The sequence below is a fragment of the Condylura cristata genome, unplaced genomic scaffold (assembly GCF_000260355.1).
Source record: "Condylura cristata isolate star-nosed mole 26May11 unplaced genomic scaffold, ConCri1.0 scaffold00003, whole genome shotgun sequence".
Taxonomy (NCBI): Eukaryota; Metazoa; Chordata; class Mammalia; order Eulipotyphla; family Talpidae; genus Condylura; species Condylura cristata.
In genome coordinates this window covers 23,854,557-23,877,841 of record NW_004567104.1, presented here as the reverse complement: position 1 = coordinate 23,877,841, position 23,285 = coordinate 23,854,557, and the positions used below count along the sequence as shown (strand labels likewise).

Genomic DNA, 23,285 nt, shown 5'->3' with positions numbered 1-23,285 from the left:
AAGCTCCCCTCAATTAAATGTTTTACATATTTTGTTTTGATGCAGCTATTGGCAAGAACCTACATAGAGCAGGGAGGTTTAGGAGTTCTTGGATGTCCCTCACCCTGACCTGTAAAAGACTGAATAGGAGTATGTGGTACACTGTAAATTGTTACAATATTTAGGTGGGACAATCATGAACACCTTTCATATACTTTATAATTTTTCTGCATTGAATATAATCTTTCTCTAATGTTATAAATAAGGCAAAAGCCACAGCTATAAAATTTAGAATAAAAGTGAACCATATATTTTTGAATCCATAGCATGAAGAAATACTAATAGAATAAATTAATTAGGCAAAAGGTAGCTTAATAATCAAAAGTGGGATTTCCTGTGATTTTTTTTTTTTTTTTTTTTTTGTATTTGTGGAAAGAGCTGCACTTGGAAATCAAAGGCCTGGTTCCAGTGGTGGTTGTGACATTCACGCTCTAGGAAACAGAGCAATCTGACTTCTTTGAAAGTCAGTTTTTTCTTTCTTTATTTCTACTGAAATAAAGACCATTACAATTTATCTATTCCCTAGGAACATCAGAGAATAATGTGAAATAAAATTGCTCTATAAAATTTAGAGCATTCAACAGTTATTATCATATGAATAATTTCTAAAGATTTGTTTTATTTATTTAAGCATACAAGAGCTGGGTTGTAGGCCAGAGGTGTGTGTGGGGTGGTGGTGGTGAGAGGATTCACCAGACAGAGTGGGGAGCAGAGCAGGCAGATCTAGCATCAGGCTAAACAGGAGAGGTCTGCTGCACCATGTGGGTCAGCTCCCTGGCCAGGGATCCAACTCAAACTGCAGTGGCTGTCAATAGTGTCATCCAGCTGAGATTTAACCCATTGTGCCACCCGGGTGTGGGGGAGCTCATTATGATTATTTCTAATCAGAAAAAGTATTTTTGCATTAAAACTTGATGAACTACATCAAGAGGAGATCACATAAATATTCAAGAGAAGATTAGGATTCAAAAATCTTTTTGTGGTAGAAGTTAAGCACTTCAGATTCTATAATACTAGAAGGCATGCTCATGTGGTCATCAATTAAAATGTGGAAATAGTATCAGATCACAGGGGCTGTGAGTATCTGCATGGAGGTTGAACATTAGTTTCAGGGTAGTCGTATGGACTCAACATAAAATACAAATTAGAAGGTCTGTTTCCAATCTGCATCTTGTATTTTACCTTGAAAACAGGAAAGCCATTGTAAACTGGGACTACTAATCCCTTCCGCCTTATATATTTCAGAGGGTACATACAAGTATTAACATGTAATAATAGATGCTAGGGAGTAATGTAAAATATATGGGCTGTACAAAAGGGAAGATAACAAGGCATAGTAGTTCTGACGGTTAGACCTCTCATCTATTGTTCGCAGCTCTTCTTTTTTCTTCAACCATTCTTTTCCTGAGAATGTGCTTTGTGGGATGAAGATGAACATCACCAAGAAAATATGTATGTCCATGTCCATGTGCACACATGTGGTGAGGGAGAGGGATGGATAACAAACACTTATGAGAGATGAGAAGACAGAGCGGGGCAGTTAAGAAAAGAGGAAGGAAGTGGATTTTTCCAGTTTAGTTCAAACTCTCATTACCTTTTCCAACACCCACATAAAGCAGAGGTCATAACTGCTTTTAAAACATTTTATTAGGAGAAATTGAACATATAAAAAGACAACTTTCCTGTAGAGGTGCAAAACCTACTTCTTAATGTAGGTTGAAATTTAGAGTGTTTTAACTGTAGTCATTTAGTGACACAAAAGAGCAAAAGGTCGCTAGTCTGTTGGCCACTAATGCCTCAAATTCAGGAACCTTAAAGTGTTTAGTCTCCTGTGGAGTTGACCTCCTATTTCCTGAAGCCTTTTAATCACTTGGACTTTAAAGCTAATAAAAATGTCTGTAGCAACTTCCACTGTTGGAGAGTTAAGAGCTGGACTTAGTCTACTCTGAGTCACAGCCCTGGTTTCGGGGAAGATTTCTGACAACCATTTTGTAAAGCAGACATTACTGAGGATCTCTGATGTGCCGAATCTCCAGGACCAGACTCACTGGCAATGCAAAGGTCACAGAAATTCTGTGAATCCATCCTTAAGGACAAGCCTCAATAATGGCAGAAGGACACTGCAGTGTGAGGCTCCCTGACTGCCCTTTCCCACTCTTATCAACATGAAAACGGCAGCAAAGCGTGAACCTCATCTATGTCCTCATATTCCTCCTATGACATCTATTTATTTCAGTATTTCCATAGCAACTGCAGCTATGAAATTACCCCAAACTAAGAGAATTTCTAAATTTTATCAGTTTAAACTGAAAGAAAAAGCAATGGCAATAAAGCTACTAATCAAATTAAGTCCTTACATTAGTAAACAGTTTCACGATGTATACAATGTCTTGTTCATTCCTTCTCTTTGAAGACTTGGAAGACATTACTAACTCCTTTTAAAAAATGAGGATACTGGTCCTTGGGAATTAATTAACTTACTCAAGGTCATACCAGGAGAGCAAGTACTAGCTAGAACCTATATATTTTAGATGTCATTTTGTACACCGAGATAACATAGCACTTCTCAATTGGGATCTCTTCACTAATGCAAGTACATAGAATAATCAAAAGCAAGCTTTTTAAAAGATGTATCACCAAAGTAGAAAAGCATTTCATTAATTTTGCTAACAATTATACAAACTCAAAATAACTAGTATGTAATCACATATTGGTTCAGATAATTATAAATAAGCCTCTTCCACAGAGGATAGGTTACAGTTTAACATATGGTCTCATTATTGTTGGTGGTTTAGCAAACTGGAAAAATCCTAAGGAAACTAGCAAATGTTCTCTAAATTGTCTAAAAGTAAGATTGGTAATATAAGTAAAAAAAAATATGCTAAGGAATTCAAAAATTAAAAAAATATTAAATTATACTCATTTATATGCAAGGTTTTTGAAAGTTTTTTTTAAGATTAAATAAAAGTTTGGAAAATACCCAATACCTTTCTAGTGACAAATGGCTTTAAACTAGATCATGTAAACAATTTAAAGATAGACAATTAAAAAAAGTTAAAAATGGATATCTATACACATATTTATATTAAATCAACGATAGAAAATACCAAAGAAAGCATGCATATAATGATTTAGGGGACTGCACTGCCTTACTGAATGAAATGCACCTAATTATAGTTCTATATGTATAAGGGTAAAAGATTCAAGAGAACACAGGAAAATATGAGTCACCACTGAAACAAAGATGAAGATGTTATTGGCATATTTTCCCTCAAATATGTAAATACTTAATTCAATTATGACTTTAAGTTGATCAATAGCCAATTTAAGTAAAAATAAGCTGAATTTATAGACTGGTTGCCAACTACTCAGACTTCAAAAAATCACAGATTCAAATATGTGTAGTTCTTAAACAGAAATATCTTCAGTATTCTGATTCTATCAATGAAGTGAAAAGTGAAAACTGTACCCCAGGCCTGGGTTTTCTCTATTTGATACTGGATATTTGTCAGACATCAATTTCCACCAAAGGATCAACAGCAATATGACTGAGTGGCACAGTAGGTGCTTCCTGTTCCCTGGTCATTGGTTTCCAGAGAGAGATACACAGCCCTGGGCTCTCCTTCATACAAACTCCATCTTCAGAATAAACATGTTTCATCTTACCCTCCTAGTTTCCTCAATCCCCAGTCACCCCCTGAAATAGAGAACTCTCTGCATTTCTAATCTGTCAGCTTATTGGACTTACAAAAGTTAAGAAGAAATTAAAATGCTAAAGCATCCATCGGAGGGCTTGAGTGCTGTTCTGAACTCTGAAATCAATATTGAACAAGGGTCTTTGAGTGAAGCTTAACTGAATTCTGATAAGAATTAAATTACATTTTAGAATCACCATGGATAGATTTCATTAAAGAAAACCTTGATTCAAGGTTCTTATGAGGGAGAAAAGTCAAAAAAGGATGTTAGATTTCCATTATTTGAATTCACCCGGCTCTTCCAAGAATATGATTAAATATCTCTCAGATAATGTTCCCTGTCATAAATACAGTGTTGCAGCCGAAGCAGAAGAAGCTGCATCCTAGAGAGTCACCAAGTCTATGTCTGGAAGGAGATGGAAACCCACACGCTCTAAAAAACCCTTAATTTAGTCAGATTCGACTTTTTTTTGTCTTATTATGTATTTCAGGAAGCACACAAAGCAACAAATATTAAAGAGGCAAGAAATCTTATCAAAATTATTTCAGTATAAAATTCATGCTACCGCCATTGCCTGCTTGAGCCAATGTACTTTAGAAGAACTGTCTTATTTCATCTTCACAAACCTCTGGGGAAATTTCATAATCATTCTATTATAAATATAAAGAAACTAAGTCTGCGATCAAATAACTATACCAAAGAGAGAAAGCATTCGTGATGAAACTGAATTCAGATCCACTTCATTCACACCAACTTACACTGTTTTCCAATATTGCTCATATGAGTCTTAGCTCATAAAAAATAAAAAGAAACACTGATGGAGGCATCAAGAGCATCATTAGAGTGGCAAGAATTAACAATGTGGTCAAAACTGGATGAAAAAATAAATTTAAGAGAGGTAAAAAGACACAAGCCAAGAGTCACTTAGCATAGGGACAAACAGCCATGGTGCTTCTGCAGACTCCTGACATTATGTCACCTAGCTCACTGCAATGTGTTATTTCACAGTAGTGGTCCTAAACCATGGTAAGTGACAGACCACTCGGTCTGTTTATAAAAGGCAGAGGGGTTTGTAGTTTCCTCTTTTCAACAATGATTGCAAAAAGTGACATTGAAAATATCATTATTTGCCAAAGAGGTAAGTTTTTGTTCACTAGACTTTCCATGATAGGTAATTATTCATTCCAGATCAGCAGGGCATTTCTGCAATTATGTTTCAGACAAACTAAAAGGACATGATGTGTGCAGAGAACATGGGACTAGGAGGATGACAACTGGTTCTGACACTAATGATAGAAATCATTTTCCTTGTTTCTGCACCTCTGCATTCTCATTTCTAAAGACAGAGTTAGAGTAATGATCTTAAGATTTCTTTTTCATCTTTAATGTTGAATGACAACATAATGATGTTATAGGTGTTTAAGTAGCCTTTGGAGAGAAAAAATAAACTTGAACCTAGAGCTGTAGAATGAGATCTTAATCTTGAAGAACTCTTAGATCTCAGGTTTGGACTCTGGGCCTGGCAACTAACCAGATGATTAGCTTCTGGGATAACAGCAAGGAAGCTAGAAACTTCTGCAATAAACTCGGATCTCACTGATGCACAAAGTTATGTGTCACATTTAATATCTGGTACCAGAGGTTCCTTTTATGTTAAGACTCTTGGGGAGGCTGGAGGCCAAATCATGCCTCTTTTGTGGGTTTGTAAAATCACTAGTTTTCACCACTAACAAGTGTTAAAACAGATTAAAAACATGTGAAAAGATAGCAAAGATATTTACTTTAGACTACACAGAAAGTTTGTTCATCGCCAAGTTGTTCTATCAAAAGATAACTTACTATATAGATTTAAGTTGTCTAGAAAAAAGCTTAGATAATGTGACTACAAATGTATTTTAGTTACCCAGCTATGCCATTTAAGCACAGTTGTTTTTTCTTCAAAAAAAAAAAAAAAAGAATACATTTGTTAACTTAATGATTATTACTATTTATACCATAACTGTATAGAAAAAGTGTTTGCTTTAGTGAAAAATTATTAGGTGTGCTATGTTGGATTTGGGTAGATAAGAAATTAATTAATTATGCATCATATACGGTGTTGTAAAACAATGTGGTCTCAATTGAAAAAAAAAAGCATTATAGTTTTTCCTACATTTATAGGACGCAGGAGTTTAAAGATCATTGACAAATCCAGAGGTCTACAAAGATACTTCAAATGCAAAGTGAGGCCTAACAGCAGGAGGTGCCACTAGTAGGGGAACTCTTCTGATGCTTCAGGGAGGCGTGTGCTAGCAAATACACGCTTGAAAGCCACTGGAGGATGGTCTTCTAGTGCAAGTCAGCCTCATCCCAATACACTTTCCCAGCTTCATAGGAACACATGAAAAAATGAAGATGTGGTCACACACACACACACACACACACATTTTGAAGTCTAGGGCAAATAAATCTCTGATGGCTATGTGCTACCATCATTTAGCCAAAAATATCTTTGCAGTCATAAAAACATTAATTTGAAGGAAAGCCTGCACTCTTGTGTTTTACTGCAGCATTATAGCTAAATATGGAAACAACCTAAATGCCAAAAAGAGAGAACTAGATCAAGAAGATATGGTATATATACACAATAGGATACTATTCAGCAATCAAAAAAGATAAACTCATGCTCAGTGAAGTAAGTCAGCAGGGAAAAGAAAAATATTGGACAATCTCACTTACATGAGGAATATAACAGAACTCAACAAGGGATAAGAAAATTAAAAATAGCAGGCAAGCTATCAATCAGAGACATTCAGCAGGGGAGATGGATCAACACAATGGGAGGAAGAGCACAAGGGACTATGATCATGGTTCACGTGGTAATCTTATGGGTAGTACATCTTCAGAAGACAAATCAAACTTGTACAAGAATGAATAATAATGTAAAAAGTATATCAATAATTAAATGATAAATATATCTTTGCAAAGCACCTAGGATCAAATCTGAACTTACGATGTAGCAGGGCTCGCAGTAGGCTTTCTTCTCCACAGCATAGAAGGGCTGCCCTCGGAGCTTGTTGCTACAGATGATGCAGGTAAAACATTCCACGTGGAAGACCTGATCCATGGCAGTACATCCTGTGCCTTCCCCAACTACATTTTCCCCACAGCGAGCACAGCGGCCTGAAATATAAAAGGGGAATATTTTTAAGAACCAACCTTGGAACACCTTTAGTCCTTCTGACAAAGTTAAGTTGTGAGGATGGCAGCTTTGTCAAGTCAGCAGCAGCAACAGGACAGCCATGACTGCTATTGCCACCTTGAGGAAGAGCACCAGTCTTGTCATCACTGTCCCTCAGAAGACCTCCATGACGGATCTGAGTTATTTGAGGGGTTAACCTTCAAAGCCAAGTTCTCATAGATAATGATAGAGTAGAACTCCTGTCCCCAAGTACCAAGGCCAGTGTCTGGCTTACATCCCACACTAAGGGGTAACAACAGAACTCAGGACACTAAAAAAACCACCATAGAACAGCTTTTCTTCCTAGTCTGTGTCCAGTTAGATTGGAAGGGCTCTAGGGCCAAACTCAAACTTCAATTCCTTTTACAAAACCTCTGTGTCTAGTGGCTGGTGACAGGTAGATACAAGGACAGTGCTTTTCCAGACTGTTAGAATGTTCTTTCTCATAACAGCCAGATACTTTCTTACAGTAACAGCTACCCAACAGTTCCCATTCTGTTTTCTGGGGTCTCCTCTTTGAGCAGGATCCTTCAGGCTATTTCAATTCATTTAGCATTGCCTCCACGTCTGTCCTTAGTTTCAACACCCCTAAATCCTATAGCCATTTTATATAATGTAGGGTTGTGGGTCACTTACGGCCCTGAATTCTGAAATATTCAGTGTTCTTAAATTGGTACTTGTGGCATCAGGGCCACATATGGACATTAGATTTAATTTCACCTTAAAGAAATTAACAATAAAACATAACTTTAAAATATTTATGTCAGCAAGAGACATTGGACTGGTCATAATCAATGTCAGCATCCAGCTCTGTTATGAGAATATGGAGCCAGAAGTAAGATCCACATCCAATTTTTCCTTCTTATTCCTTAATCCTAGTCAGTCAAAAAACCTTAACAAGTCATTACAGGCCACTAGGACAGTTAGCAAGAACATGTTGGGTTTTACACATAAGCTATAATGAATTTAGTGTTTAAATGTGTAAAGAATTTTATAGATGATTTGTATGTATGAACTCATTTCATATCTCTAACAACTACTAGATGGCCATTACTATTTATATCTTACAGATGAAGAAACTGAGTCATAAAAATGGATAACTGACTTCAAATCCATGCTGTTTGGCTGCAGCACCTGTGGTCCTAACCACTACGCTTTCTTGCCTCTTTATAATTGTGTACGGATTGAACACAGAGCTGACATGGGAGAGTTCACACAGAAGACTGCTTTCAGCACTCCATCACATTAGATTGACAGCCACTTCACACTCAAAAATGGGAGGGTTAAGTATTTTAAATTAGGAGAAGAAACAAATAGCTTCTATTCTCTCAGTTGCATTTGCCCCTGAAAACTATTTCTTATTTCTTGTTGCTTGAATTTATATTTAAAATATAGTACACATTATGTGTAATTTTCCCTCCAAAGGAACAATGAATATCAAATACTAATAAATAAAGGAAGAGTTAAAATTTTGGAAACTGAGCTGCTTCCTCTAGAATTGATATTATTATTATATTCTGGTCATGGGGGAAATAAAAACTATTTTCAATAAGTTTTGTGACTTGTTTTACAAACTTCTATCTAAGAGTTAAACTTGTAGCTGTTTTTGTCATAAAATGTACAACATAGAAAAATCACATTAAAGTTTGAACTTTCATTACCATTAGTAACAAAATTAGGTTATTTTGTATGGCATCATTTTGTGATTATTCAGTAAAAAACAATTAGTTCACTAGAAAGTTCACTGTGCTATGACTGAAAGTGGTATTAAAATTCGGTGAGATTTAAGACTTTACCTGACTTTACATTACAGAAAACTCTGCAATTTAGCTCTAATATAGGCATCATTATACTTAGAATTTAAACTTTTGTGCATTATCATCACATTCATTCCACGATATACACAGTCACAACTAATATTAAGAATAGGATCCTTTTTACTAGAATTTACATTTGTAATATTATATATGAATTGTTATTTATCTTTATTACCATTTTTCCATCTTTAATGATCATTCAAATTACTGATATATTTTGGTGACCTAAAGAGCTAATGAAACATGACAGTAATAAATAAAAATGTTAAACTTAGTAGCCACAGGAAAAAAAAAAAAACTACTGACATGAAAATATTCCGAGTTGAACAGCAAGGATACTGAGCACTGGATAAAGAACACCAGTAATGCAGGCATTGTGACACAGGTGCACTCTTTAAAATGATAGTTATAATGAGCATAAAGGATTCCTATGAAAAGTATGATTTTAGATTTCAGAGTTGTTAAATACAGGTCAAAAACTTATTATTACTTTTCTCCCTTCTGAATCTCCTGTCTGCCAGTATTATTAATGATCTTAGGAGAACTTTTTTTAGAGAACAAAAACTGTTTAGATCAAATGTTAGCTACTGGCCATGGTTGTCTACTAGGCAGGTAGAGGTAGTTCAGATTACCACTCCCCAAAGTGTAATAATGGCAGTCCAAGATCCTGCAGCTACTTGCTTCATGGAGAGTTTGAGAGCTACCCATGCAGATTTGGGAGAGATGCTTTGAAATTCTCATCCCGTTCAGTCGACTTCCCCAGGTATCCACTCTTTGCACACTACGATATCCAGTTTCTGTGTGAGCTACAGAAATGGATGAGTATCAGTCCCCTAGGCAGCAATTCCAGTGCCTATACACAACCTACATTCATATGCCAGAATCAGCAAATGCCATGAGATAAAATGTTTCAGAAATGTGCGATGACAATCATATCTGAGAGCACTCAGGTAGGCTTTGTTGAGAAGGAAGCATTTGAGCCCAGCTTTACAGGATGGCGTTTTGGCAGGTACAGATGGAAGAGAGAAAAACATTTTAGTTTTTCCAAAGAGGGAATGAAAGTGGCTAGGATTATGTGGCCATAAAAGCTGCAGTAACTTGGTGCTGGCATAACAAGGATTTGTCTTTTCAGCTATACAAGCAGATGAACTGTAGTCAGAAGGGAACAACCACCTCCTTTATATTGTGGAGAGTATTCTTCCAGCACGGGTCAGGCTAATATGCTGGACCCAGACATGACTAGTTCAGCTGCCTCCCGTATTTTTCCTATTCTTGGGAGAAATCAGGGACACCAGGCTTGAGGGCAGTCAGTCTGGCACCTTTAAAAATCACAAGCACAGAAAAGGAGTGAAGAACAAAAATTATAAATAGCCTTACACATCAGCAGGACAGTAAAGGTGCCTGAATGTTCCCATTCTCAAAAATGCCTAAACTATGCCTTTTAAGGAGACATCACAATGCAAAGAAAGTTCCTAAAGTAGAGTGCCTCCTTACCCCTAGAGGGGCTTATACTATACATCATTAAAAACAGACCATGATCTTACTCTTTTAGACAAGGATCTTAGAACTTTTAAGCGAGCATATTCAGAAGAATTGAGTCAGATTTAAAGTATTCCAAAGGAAATAGAAGCTCAAGCTCAGACCCAACTCTGGTATGTGCAGCTTATTGGCAAAACTTAGCATAACTTAAAAGAAAGTCTAGGGAGACGTTTGTTGAAATAAAGCACCTGACCCTGGCCTCCCAACCCACAAATACTTGTTTATATTACTGTTCATAATATATATTGCTTTATATTGATTGTGAAATCAGTCATTGATTCTTTTCATGTTCTGACCTCACCCAATGCAAAAAATTCTTTGAAACACTTCCTTCAATATTTCCTCCCCACCACATGTGAGCACCACATGTTCATTACTTCAATCGGTTCCACTATCTTTCATGACCATGACAATGGCTTCCTGCTTGTCCCACTATCTCTGATTTACTTCCTCTTACATGTGGGAAGGCTTTACGAAAGTCTTAGCATTAAGTCCAGACAGCTACACAGAACTTGAACACTGATGGAGGGTGACATTGCAGGCAACTAACAGGTTGAAGAAGGGGGATGGAATTATGGATGCTGGTATTCATAGATTTTGGTTCTGGCTTTCTCTCTTTTGGAAATATGCATTTATTTCCTTTATAACGTGAAGATAAGAATTTTTATTTAATAACCTTTTCCCCTCTGATAAGCATGTAATTAATACAATAGATCCTCTTTGGTAAACACTGCTTATTTTGGATGTGGGCTGGGTTAACTGGTCAGAGGCATTTGTAGAGTGGAGACTATGTGATCAGTGGTGATATCCTCCCAAACTAACATGCTATTCAACATGAAAAATAAGAGTAAATTTATGAGGACATTAAGATCTTATGTGTCTTTGTGTTTTCCTTGTAACTCTTGTTACTGGACATAAAAATTTTAGGTACAAAGTAGTCTATCTTTAAATATTACACTGAGTCAAAAAGTCTATATGCCAAAGGTATTATCAATGATCACTTTTAAGATAGTATAATGGTCACTTTTTATATATTCTAAAAGTTGAATAAAAAAGATATCAGCGTAGTGATATGGTGACAATGTATTCCTAGAAACAGAACTTGCTTCAACTTATCCTATAGCAGGCGATTGCTATTATCTTTTAAAGTAATCTCCATAAAGCTGACTCAGAAATTTTGTTTCACTTAAGTTACAAAAAGATAATAGAAGAAGTTGCATTCTTTCAATGACAGGTCCATACCATATTCACTAAAGGTTCTTAGAATGATGAATGCAGGGAAAATGGAGTAAGTCAGGGTTTGTTTTGCTTCCTGCCACCAGCCCCTAAGCCAGTACCAGCAGCTGCCATTTCCAACCAGGTTTCACTGCCCACACACAGTAACTTGGTAACCTGTTGTTGCAGAAGGTGCCTGGGATTGTGAGCACAAGGCACACGTACCTGTAATTTTGGACACCTGGGCAGAAAAGCCTGTGAGTGTGGTCCCCTGGTTCAGTAATAAAGGCCTGTCAAATACACCACAGGCTCCAAAATTCTTTTTGTCTGTCTGGTTCAAAAATGAACCTGCCCAACCTGTGATGGTTGCACAATGACATTTGCTAATTACCAAAACTTGTATTATTATGGAATCCTGTATCATTAATGCATGTAACAGTAGGCAATATGATTTTTTTTTGAAGGTCAAACAATTCCTAGCTCTTTTTACCCCAAATCCTCGATTGCTTAATTGTTGCTTATATATCTGGGATATTCAACACATATCCACAGGTCCTTCCTAGCAAAGTCTAATTAGGTGGCCTGCACTTGCAAAATCTGTCAGCCCCTGATAGTGCCGGAGCTCTCTCAGGAGCTCTAAAGAAAATAAGGACAATATGCTTTTTAAAAACTGCTTATGTTCGGGTCCTCCCTGGTGGCGCAGTGGGTTAAAGCACAGCATTAAGAAGCTTAAGCCGATTCTGCATGAGTTCGATCCCCGCCTGCCCAGGAGGTGATCACATGGCGCTGGAGACCTCTCCTGGCCCGCCCGCTGCTTCCCTCAGCAGTGTACTTCGTGATCTGCCTGTTCTGCTCCCCACTCTGTTTCTGGTGAATCTTGTGACCCTCCGCATCTCTGGCCTGTACCCCAGTTCTGTACAAATAAATAAATCTTAAAAAACAAAACAAAACAAAACAATGCTTATGTTCTAGGACAGTGATCTTCATCCTTACCTGTATGTCACAATCATTTGGGGAACTTTGAAAAATTAATCTCTGGGACCCAGATCCAGAGATTCTCATTTCATCACTGTGAGGCAGTACTGGTGCTTTTGCAGCCTTCCAGTGACTAATATTCAGCCAAGCTGCGCCACTTTTCCAAAAAGGTACCTACTTCTGTCGAATTTGTCAGAACAGCAGATAATAAATATCATCCAAACAGGTTTCATCTGCATGCGAAAAAGTTTAGGGGTAGATCATTAACAGTGTGTTGGCTGGAAAACTATTCTGTGGCATAGTTATATGTTGCTTTGCAACAAACAAGAACAATCTCCTAATACAGTTCCTTTATGTGCTAATTTGAGGTGTTTTTGAATGCTTTCCACCTACTGATAACATAGCTTGAACAGAATCAGCTAAGTTTTCTCAGTAAATACTATGCCAACATTTAGACAGAAAAGGTAGTTCACTTAAGATTAATTAGAATCAATCTTGTGAAATCAATTAATTTACAGAACAGACTTCTTTTGTGATGCAAATGAATACAGAACCCACAAAGCAAATCAAATGGTAGCCATTTAGGTTGTGATAACATCAAATGGCAAGTTAAGTTTTCACTATTTCCTTTCAGGCTGATTTGGGATTATGTACCAATATTTACTCTCTTAGGGTTACAGATACTCAGCTCTGTGACTAGGACTTCTGCTATCTTTGCACTCCAGGGCACATTCAGTCCCTCCCTCCACTTGTGTTATACTGCTGCACAGTGTTCCTGCTTAGATGGCCCTTGCAGAGACAGTTGCAGATTTAATGGGCACACAACTGGGAGAAGCAGGCAGAGGTGTCTGTTTCCCTCTTTTTGCTGTTCTCTATTCTCTTTCTTCCCTAGTCACACACACACTCCAACAACAGGAACAAGACTACTCCCAGTGGTCGGTACAGACAGCTTTGAGAGAGATATGATCGAGAAGTATTTTAGTACAAAACAAGAAATTAAGCTAGACTAGCCAACAAAATAAAAGATTGCCTGTGAGTACATTTCAGAAATGGGTGGACAAAGGCCCTGGCACTACATCTGATGAATACGAGGCTAAATGACCTGCTAGGAAAAGGAAGTCAGTATGAAGTCGAAGTATGAGCTTAACCACTTTACAGGTATGTATTTCCTTAAATTAGACCTTTAGGTATAGAAGTCAACCAGGAGGGAGAATCCCATCCAAACTTGCAAAAGCAATCACGTTGCATTTATTTATTTACTTTTTGTATTGATTTAAATAGACTACATTGTGAACGAGCATTATAAAAATATAAAATAAGTTAACTGGGCCTTTTCTCTGTGCCAGGCACTGCCCTTAGCATTTCACCAATATTATCACATTCAAAATCATCAAACCTTATTACTATTTGTTGTTAGATTAAAAACCCTGAGATTGAGTTACCCTGCCAAGGTCTCATAGGCTAGCTGGTATTAGAACCTGGACAGACTTCTGAAGTCAAGCTTCTTAATCAGCCTTTATTTTTCTATGACTATGTATTTTTTCATCATACTGTGATGATTTTTAGCATGGTTTACATGTAGACACCATTCCCACTTCCAAGGAAAAAACAGACAGGAAGCATCACTTCTCCAAACTCCCTGAGTCTCAGGAGAGCTCAGTGGTCTGTCACAGGTAGGGAAATCAGTTCAAGTGAGGGTCCTTCTGAGAAAGCCTCGATGAATTGAATTTGCAACTGGTTTCCCTCCAGGAAAGCTTTTTATAATACAACACCCATGCTTCACTTTTAACGTACATGGTCTGGGGAAGGGGCCTGAAATAATGATGGTAATATGCAGTGAGCTGGAGAACAGGTATCTAAAGAGAATTGTGTGTCTATGTCACACAAGCATAGTTTGTCCTGGGGTGTTACAAAGCTCTGATGGTGAGGATTGCAAATTTTGGCCGGATCTAGGAGCTGCATTCTAGGAAACTGCACTTTGTTGGGTTGAAAAAGGCCACAAGTTGGGCACTTGTAGGCTGCTCCTAAACTCTGTAAACTGACTAACATACATATGCACATTAGCTAGGATAATCACTTTATGCAACACCTTCTGTTCCCAAGGAGAAGGCACAAACAACCAAAACTGAGACAACAAAACAAAAAAGCAAAACAAAAAGCAACATAGCTTTACAGTTTGGGATATAATCCATAGTACCCTTTAAACAAAATTATATATAACATGGTGCAAAACAATCAGACAGAACCGCAAGTCTTGCGGGCGTTACTCACTAGTTCTGGGAGCTTGGGCAAGTTCCCTACATTTTCTGAGTGTGATGGCCCTTGTTTTCAAAACAACTAAGTAGACTCCCTGAGGGCCAAATGGTTTTGACTGAGTCATCTATCCAGCCATTCTGTCAATCTCTCCACAAACACATTCACTTAGTCTCTGTTCTGTGGCAAGTACTGTACACAGTGGTAACCTTTCTTAAGCTTCTGAAAAAAAAAAAAAAAAAAAAGACCATAACCCTCTTAATTACCTGGCCATAAAGTTCAATGAGGGTAACAGTTGCAAGGTGCCTGTTGAGGCCCTCTTTCTGTCTCCCACAAACTATAGTAGGCAGTGGCCCATAACACCTAGGATCAGAGGGGTACGTTCTGGTCTTCCCAAATAAAAGTATCAAGGAATAATAGTTAAGCAGCTGTTTTTGTTAAGTTATGTAAGACAGATTTATGAATCAAAGTTAGTCATAGAAATTCAGTCTCAATACTGAAAAACTTAGACAACCCTGGTCAATATTTAGTCTGCATTTAATACTCTATCAGACATTGTTTAAAAATTCAAATTATTATCTCATGTAATCTTATCAATGACCTGACAGCATAGGTCTTATCATTATCTCTATTATAGTTGAAGAAATGGCAGTATAGAGGGTTTGAGGTACTTGCTGCAAGTCAAAGAGGTAAATAGTGAACCTGGAATTGGTGCTTGAGCCGTTGGTTCTTCAGATCTTTTAACTTACCCTCTAATTTGACATATATTCAAGGCTCTAAAATTCCTAAAAAACATCTGGCCAAATGAAAAACTCATACAAATCTTACAACATTCCAGATGGAGATTTATATATCTACTTCGAATAAAGTATTATATTCTTCAAGTTAATTTCTACAATGGGCATCTACATATTCCCACTCTTAATTTTTTAAAAAGTGAATGATGAGCTATATTATATAGATTTTGGATATATAAACTTAAATACCAACATCTGTATATGTACTATAGTATGCTTATCACCAAAAATCTAGTTTCTATCCATCACCATACAAATTATCCCATTTGCCCATTTTTTTTTACAAGATTTTATTTATTTACGCATATAGAACTGGGGTACAGATCAGAAGTGTAGTGGGTGAGAGGATTCACCAGAGACAGAGTGGGGAGCAGAACAGGCAGAAGTGTTGAAATACATTGCTGAGTGGGTCAGGAAAGGTCTGATGCATCATGTGGGTCAGCTGCCTGGCCGGGGATCGAACTCATGCTACAGTGGCTTAGGAGAGCCCCATAATGCGGTGCATTAACCTGTTGTGCCACAAGGGAAAGCCCCCTTTTCCCATTTTATGCACCCCATGTTTGCTTTCCTTTTGGCAACTGTCATTACTATATATATCACACTACCACCAACACACAGTCTAGCCCCATCATTCAAGGTACTCCCCATTTTTTACTCACTACTTTGTCTAATACTCTTGGTAATCGGTTTTGTAATATTTCTAGAGCTTTTGTTAACTTGAGTTTAACTAATTCTTTGACTGGTATCTCTATACTCCACGTATAAGTGATACTGTCCAGCACTTGTCTTTCTCCTTCTGACTTATTTCACTTCGCATCATCACCTCCAGTGCCATCCATGATGCAGGCAAATGGCAAGAGTTTAACCTTTTGATAGCTGAGTAGTGCTCCATTATATATTATATCTATTATACACACACACACACATTTTATATACATATGTACATATATTCTAAATGACAATGGAATATATGAAAATTCCTTCGAGATACACATATTACATCTTCCTGACCCACACAGGTCATATATTTGGGCACTTAGGTTGTTTGCAAAGTTTGGTCAATGTAAATAACACTGCAATTAACATAAGAGTACATATTTCCTTTTGAATTAGTGTTTTCATGTTCCCCAAGTAGTTACCTAGGTGTAGAATTGCTTTGTTTATTCCCCTTCCTTTGTTTTGTTTCTTTAACTATCAAATATGTCTCACTCAATTTTTAATCCACTCTTCTATATTAAAAATTCATTTCATGATTGATCTGTTAACAGAGGAAATCAATATTTACTAGTACAGCTACAACTGCTTTTGCAATGATTAATTTTGACTTATGATTTGAATCTGCACTTTGGGATCTCTCGTGGGAATTTATATTTCCTTTAAGCTCTACTCAAAGCTGAAAATCATTTAAGTTTACACAGGGACTTTAGTTTTTGTGGTGGGAAATCTCCAAATGTATTCTGGTTATTTAAGAGCAAACCTAATGCAGTGAAAGTTCCTACAAGTACTGTGTTTCAATGCCCAACAGCAGCCATGAAATTCTTCGTATATTTATATAGTGCTTTTTGATATTACCCGATGCTACTAAAAACAGCAAAATAGAAATTATAATATAATTTCTCTTTAATCTGTGATTTAACGATTGACAGTAATCCTGAAATTTCCCATAAAACTTCATTTCCATGTACTCATTTGAATCTGCAGAGTAACTTAAGTGAGCAAAGACAATTGTCATCTTTACAAACAAGCTAGCCTAGAATAGTCGTGTCCATGATTTGAGAAGGAGATAGCAGAATTTGGATTCCAGCTTAGTTCATCAAGTACAGGCCACTGTGCCACATTACCCACCCCTGTACACATAGCACTAGACCCAGGAATGGGCAATATCCTCAATGACACCACATTCCAGGAAAGCCAATTAGCCCTACTTAGGTTTTGGTTTTCTCAATTAGTACCAAAATGCCAACAACAAATTGTTTAAGAGGATTTAAAAAATCTTAGAATACAAGAGCAAATGGGAAAAAAAAAAAAAAAGCATTTAGTCCAGGCTCATTTACTTTAGTGATAGCAAAAACTCAGAGGGAGAGGAAGGCCTTAATTATGATCCCATGACAGGGAACAGACATGAGACCTGAGATCAAGCCTTCAGACCCCAGTACAGGGCTCTTTCAGTTGCACAAACTACCTCCCAGATGTGATACCCCCAAGTACTAGTTTCTTTCCACTAGCAGGAACTGCTCCCCGGGCCTGAGGAAATTCTCTTCCCCGTGTGGTAGCATTTCACTGTAACTGAAGTGCTGTGTGGACCTTGCAGTACAAAAGATTGATTCTAGCATGGTTCCAGAACAAATTAACTCGTGACATCTGAACCAACAGAGTCATTTCACGTCTGTCTTGATACACAGCACATAGTGTATCTACATTTCTGTGTGTGCTGAAAATCAATAGAATGGCAGCAAGAACTGGGGGAGAGGTTCTGCTGAGGAGCCTTCTGACTCAAGGTCAGGGTTTGGTTCCTGCTGCACCACATAATCTGATCTATTTGCTTTGTATGATACAAGTATGGGTACTAATCAGTTGGTAGATTTCCAGTTATTATTTTAAGAATAAAAATAATGCTCATGGAATAAGATATGTGGTTACAAGAACTGAGTTCTAATCCTAGCTTGACTATTAGATATGTGACTGGGTAAACTACTTCATCCATGTATGGCAGCCTAGATACCTCAATAGTAATCCCAGTACTAGGTGGCTCATACTAGTAACTAATGGTACTGGGAGGAATGCATGTTAAATTGAAATGACAATAAAATGTAAGAAACTCCTCCAAGATGCGTCACTGTAAAATCAATTGTGAGTAGTGGTATAAATCACTTATATAATAGAGCAGAGTACACTTATGTGTCTGGGACTTCCATCAAGAGATCACATCTGAAGGAATTCCTGTACAAAACCCACAAGATGGAATGCATCTTGGATGTGAATAGAGAGATTCTGAGGCTCTAAGCTCTTTGGAAAGACTGTTAGTGCTGTTTGTCTACTCAGTGATGTGGGCAGATAGATGCCAAGAATAGCTGACACATGATGCTTGAGGGGAGCTCTGAGGGAGACCCAGGCCCACAGACTGCCCTTACTTAACTCTAAAATCCTTGTTGCTACACTGCAGCCTGATTCCGTCTCCAGCACTTGCATAGCGACACTGAGTGCTGAAGTGACGTCTTGGGAACAGTTATTAATAACCGAATGTATGCACACAGTATGTGAAAATATGCAAGATTGAAAGCGATTAGTGTATTACTTTTAGATAATACTTCCCACCGGGACTGTGCGCCTGGATAAATTCCTCTCCCTCTCAAGTAACTTGCACAGTCGTCTGCTATCACTTACCAGAATGTTTGGGATAAAAATGGTGTCAATTTTAAGGAAACACACTTCTCAATTTTCTTTGTTAACATCTGAATAAAACATGAGAAGGTTCCTCCTTTTCTTCTCTCTTTCATTGAGAATATGTCCCTGCACAATCTAGCTTTGTGTAAGAAAGGGAAATAAATAGTCACCCTTCTTTGCCACCTCCAGATTAGCAGAATCACTGGGTTTAAAAGTAGAAAAGTTGAAATTCCATTTTAATAAACTCCACTGGTTATCATTTCTGAGGTGCAGTGCAATGCTTTATAATAAGAACACAGCACGCAATCACTTTTCTACTTTGTAGGCGCTTATAGCCCTGTGAGATCGTGAGAGAACAGCTGAAGAAAGACAGAGATTTCTACATAAAGTATTTGGTTGGGATTGAAGGAACATTTTCTAGACTATGAGAGTTTGGAAAAATAAAACACTCCCCCAAAATGCCATGTACCTAGACTGGATCTTTCTTCCCTCAATAAAATTAATACAATAAAGCAAGTGCTTTTCTAACACCTTCTCAGTCTTCAATTTTTCATGCCAAAAAAAAAAAATGTATAAGATGGACAGTCTAACTTAAGTTAGATTAAGCCTAAGGGTAGGGAGAATCTTATCAACAGCAATCTTCGGACAGCCCTTCAAGATCCCACATCTGTTGAACATATATACAATTATGAAACATTTAACAATTATGAAAAAAAGGAAGCAACACACAAAAATGATGGACAAAGTCTTGTTCTATTTATGTCAGCAGAGTATTTCTGGTGATTCCTTTTGTACTAATGTAGTTCCCACATTTAGATCATCACATTCTGTAAACACGTTTAATTTTTAGGTGATGACTAATACCCAAGTGCCTAATAACTAGTGAGATAAGTCAAGGGCTCTCCCTTACTAACACTTACAGGAAACTTCAAGGAAACATGTAAATCCACAGAAAATACACAAAAACAGATCAGCTCAGTCATTTTTTTTTTTTTAATCAGCTCCTGCTACATGCTTTTATTTGTAGTTTTGTCTTCGGCAAGAGGGGGAGTGCAAAGTTGAAGGTCTTTAGCAAAAATTTGGACTGTAAACACAGCTTGGCATTATCAGTACTTTGTTAAGTTCAAAGAAGAGATAGTTACAACAAATACAGCTTGCATTATTTCTGAAACAAAACTCTGCACATATTTGTGGCCATACTACTAATTAACCTGTAGATTGTTCCTTTCATCTATTCAATGTGTTTTTCTCCCCCCTGTTACAACATGTTAGGGTTATTTTCTCCCATCTGTAATACACTCAAACTGTTCTCTTATAAGCACTAGAGAGAGTAGAATGGTATAAATGCTGAAGGACTGAAGAGCCTGCCTTGTAGAGAAAATTTAAGGGAGCTATATATGTACACAGAACAAGGCTGGAAGGATGACTAAGGAGTGCCATGATGACGGTCTATAAATATTTGAAAGGTGTAAACACTGAGGAATAATTTAGCTCCATGCAGGTGGTACAACTGGGGGTGATGGTATATCTTAAAGATATGGTATATATTAGAAATAACCATATTATACACACACACACACACACATACATATTCCCTTTTCTTTAATATATATACATATATATTCCCTTTTCTTTATATTATATTATAATACACATCTCTAATATACTATATTAGAGAATAATAATATTAATATATATATATATATATATACACATTAGAGAAAAAACTTAAATGCATAAGATGTTATTCATGGGATACAATCAATTGGAACAAATGGTAATTGTAAAAGCAGTGAAATATGAATCAGAAGACATGAACTTCAGGTTGCCTTTCCCCAATAAAGCTGGGTAACCTTAGAAAGATCAGAGTCCTCTTTTGTAAATTAAAGTGTGAACCAACTTTAGAGATTTTTAAAGGGCTCCAAAGAATGCCATGGGTAAGGATTCTGAGAATGTAGCTCTATTCCTACTGCACAAACACACACGACCGAGGGACAATTAGGATGAAATGGAGTATTTCTAGTTTGACACATACTCCCTGACACCCAGTAAGTGTTCAGTATCTATTTAAATGTAGGGGGACTGTGACTGATTAGAGTCTTTTTTATCAGTTTTATCTCTATACCACCAACATCCTCAGGAAAAAAAAAATTCAGGAATTTAGTGACTTAAATAATGTTAGCATAAGAAAACCTCCCACTTAAAATGTGTGAGAAAGTATTAAAGATCAATTTCAGGCCCACTCCCCTTCAAAAGACTTTTGAAGACACATGAAAGATACTTTGACGAATGTGTATTGAATCTACTAGGAGACCATATATAGATACATTTGTAAGAGAAAGACACCCTCATGAAATCTTCCAAAATACAAATTGTAATAAAGGCTTGGCAAAACATCATAACTTAATAGAGGCATAATAACTCATGTAATTTCTTGTGAGAATGAAAATAATTCACTTTGCTTTTATTGAGCACCTCACTACCAATCCCTAAGACTAGTGATAGATAATGTACAGGGAAAACAATCATCTTAAATAGATACTCAGTACTTACTGGTTGTCAGGGACTATGAGTCAAACTAGAAATACTTAGTTTTCACCCTAAGAGCCCCTCAGTCATGTATGTTTATGCATAAAAACAACCCACAGTACTTTGAGAGCAATCTGACTTCAGCTTGAAACTGCTACCAGTCAGTTGTATTTGATTCCAAGTTTACCCATGCTACTTGAACTTGTTATTGCAACTATGCTATTCACCAAATGATATAAATTAATTTTAAAATATGTGAAAATGCTTGAAGTTTTAAAAGTAATATCAGACTGAATACTTTTGAAAAGTCCCATGTAGACATTTCACTTATGAGAAAAAAATTAGATATGGATAAGTAATTTAAACATATTAAGGAAAAAGGATTAAAAATCACAAAACATTCTGCATTCACATGATATCATGGGAGTCTTCACAAGTGGCTCACTCTCTTGTAGGCTCATCTGAATTAGAAACAGTGGAGGATCCATTATAGGACATAGCATGCAGGTAGCCTTCCAGGCATGAAAGCTGACAACATTCCCTCAGACGCATCGCAGCCATAGTCTTAAAAAAATGCTGAATAGGCTTTTTGCTGTTTATTTGTTGAAATGAGATTTCTTGTTTTAATTTATATGCAATAAATGAACCCTATTTTAAGTCTGCATTTTGACAAATGTGAAGACATTTATAGGCCTGGTAAATACTGTTGTCAAATACTATGGCACTTCCATTATTCCTAAATGTTCCCTCATGCTCTCTTAAGAGTCACTTCTCTCTCTCAGTCTCAGAAAACCTCATTCATCGCTTTCAGTCACCACAGATTAAATTTGCCAGTTTTAGGATTCATAAAATGGAATTATGTAGCATAGATTCTTTTGGGGCCAGAAGTGAAGGAGTCTGGTCTTTTCCAGCATTATGCTTGTGAGGTTTTCCCCTTCTGCTTTACTTACTAGTAGTTCATTTTGTCATTACTGGTGGATAGCCTTCCACTGTATAAAAAAAATGAATTTTTTTCCTTTTACCTATTGATGCATAGTTGCATTGTTTCTTCTTTTGGGCTATTTTAGCTAACGCTGCTATCAACTTCTGTATATGTGTTTTTGTATGGAAAAACATTTTCCATTCCCTTGGGCAATATATGTCTGAAGAAATCCTGGGAAATATGGTAAACAGATTTACCATTTTAAGACATTGCCAGTTGTTTTCCAAAGTTATACTATTTTTTTTTTAAGATTTATTCATTTATTCATTCAGAACTGGGGTAGAGGCCAGAAATGTGGAGAGTGAGAGGATTCACCATAGACAGAGTGGGGAGCAGAACAGGCAGATCAACAAAGTATACTGTTGAGGGGAGCAGCAGGCAGGTCAGAAGAGGTCTGCAGCACCATGTGGATCTCCTCCAGGGCAGGCGGGGATTGAACTCATGCAGAAGTGACTTAAGCTTCTTGTGCTGTGCTTTAACCCGCTGCGCCACCAAGGAGGGCCTAAAATTATACTATTTTATGTGCTTACCAGCAATATGAGAATCCCAGTTGTTTTGTAATCGTAGTTTTTACTTGGTGATGTCATTTTTTATAAATCTTAGCCATAAAGATCAATATGTAACAAATGGGATTTTCATTTCTTATTTGTCTAATCACCAAAAATTTAGAACATTTTTATTTGATTATTAATTGTATATACATATTTTAAAGATTTATTTATTTATTTGTGCATACAGAAATGGGGTACAGGCCAGAGGCTTAGGGGTGGTGAGAGGCTTCACCAGAGACAGAGTGGGGAACAGAACAGGCAGATCGACGAAGTACACTGCTGAGGGGA

At 37.0% G+C, this 23,285-nt stretch overlaps 1 protein-coding gene across 1 annotated transcript in view; it reads right to left on the bottom strand.

Annotated features, from left to right (window-relative positions):
* The window catches only part of LPP (LIM domain containing preferred translocation partner in lipoma), a 561,646-nt gene that overhangs the window by 94,806 nt on the left and 443,555 nt on the right, over positions 1 to 23,285 (bottom strand). The window contains exon 9 of the mRNA XM_004675087.2: positions 6,728 to 6,897. Coding sequence (XP_004675144.1) covers positions 6,728 to 6,897 — 170 coding nt within the window. The remainder of the gene's footprint in view (positions 1 to 6,727; positions 6,898 to 23,285) is intronic.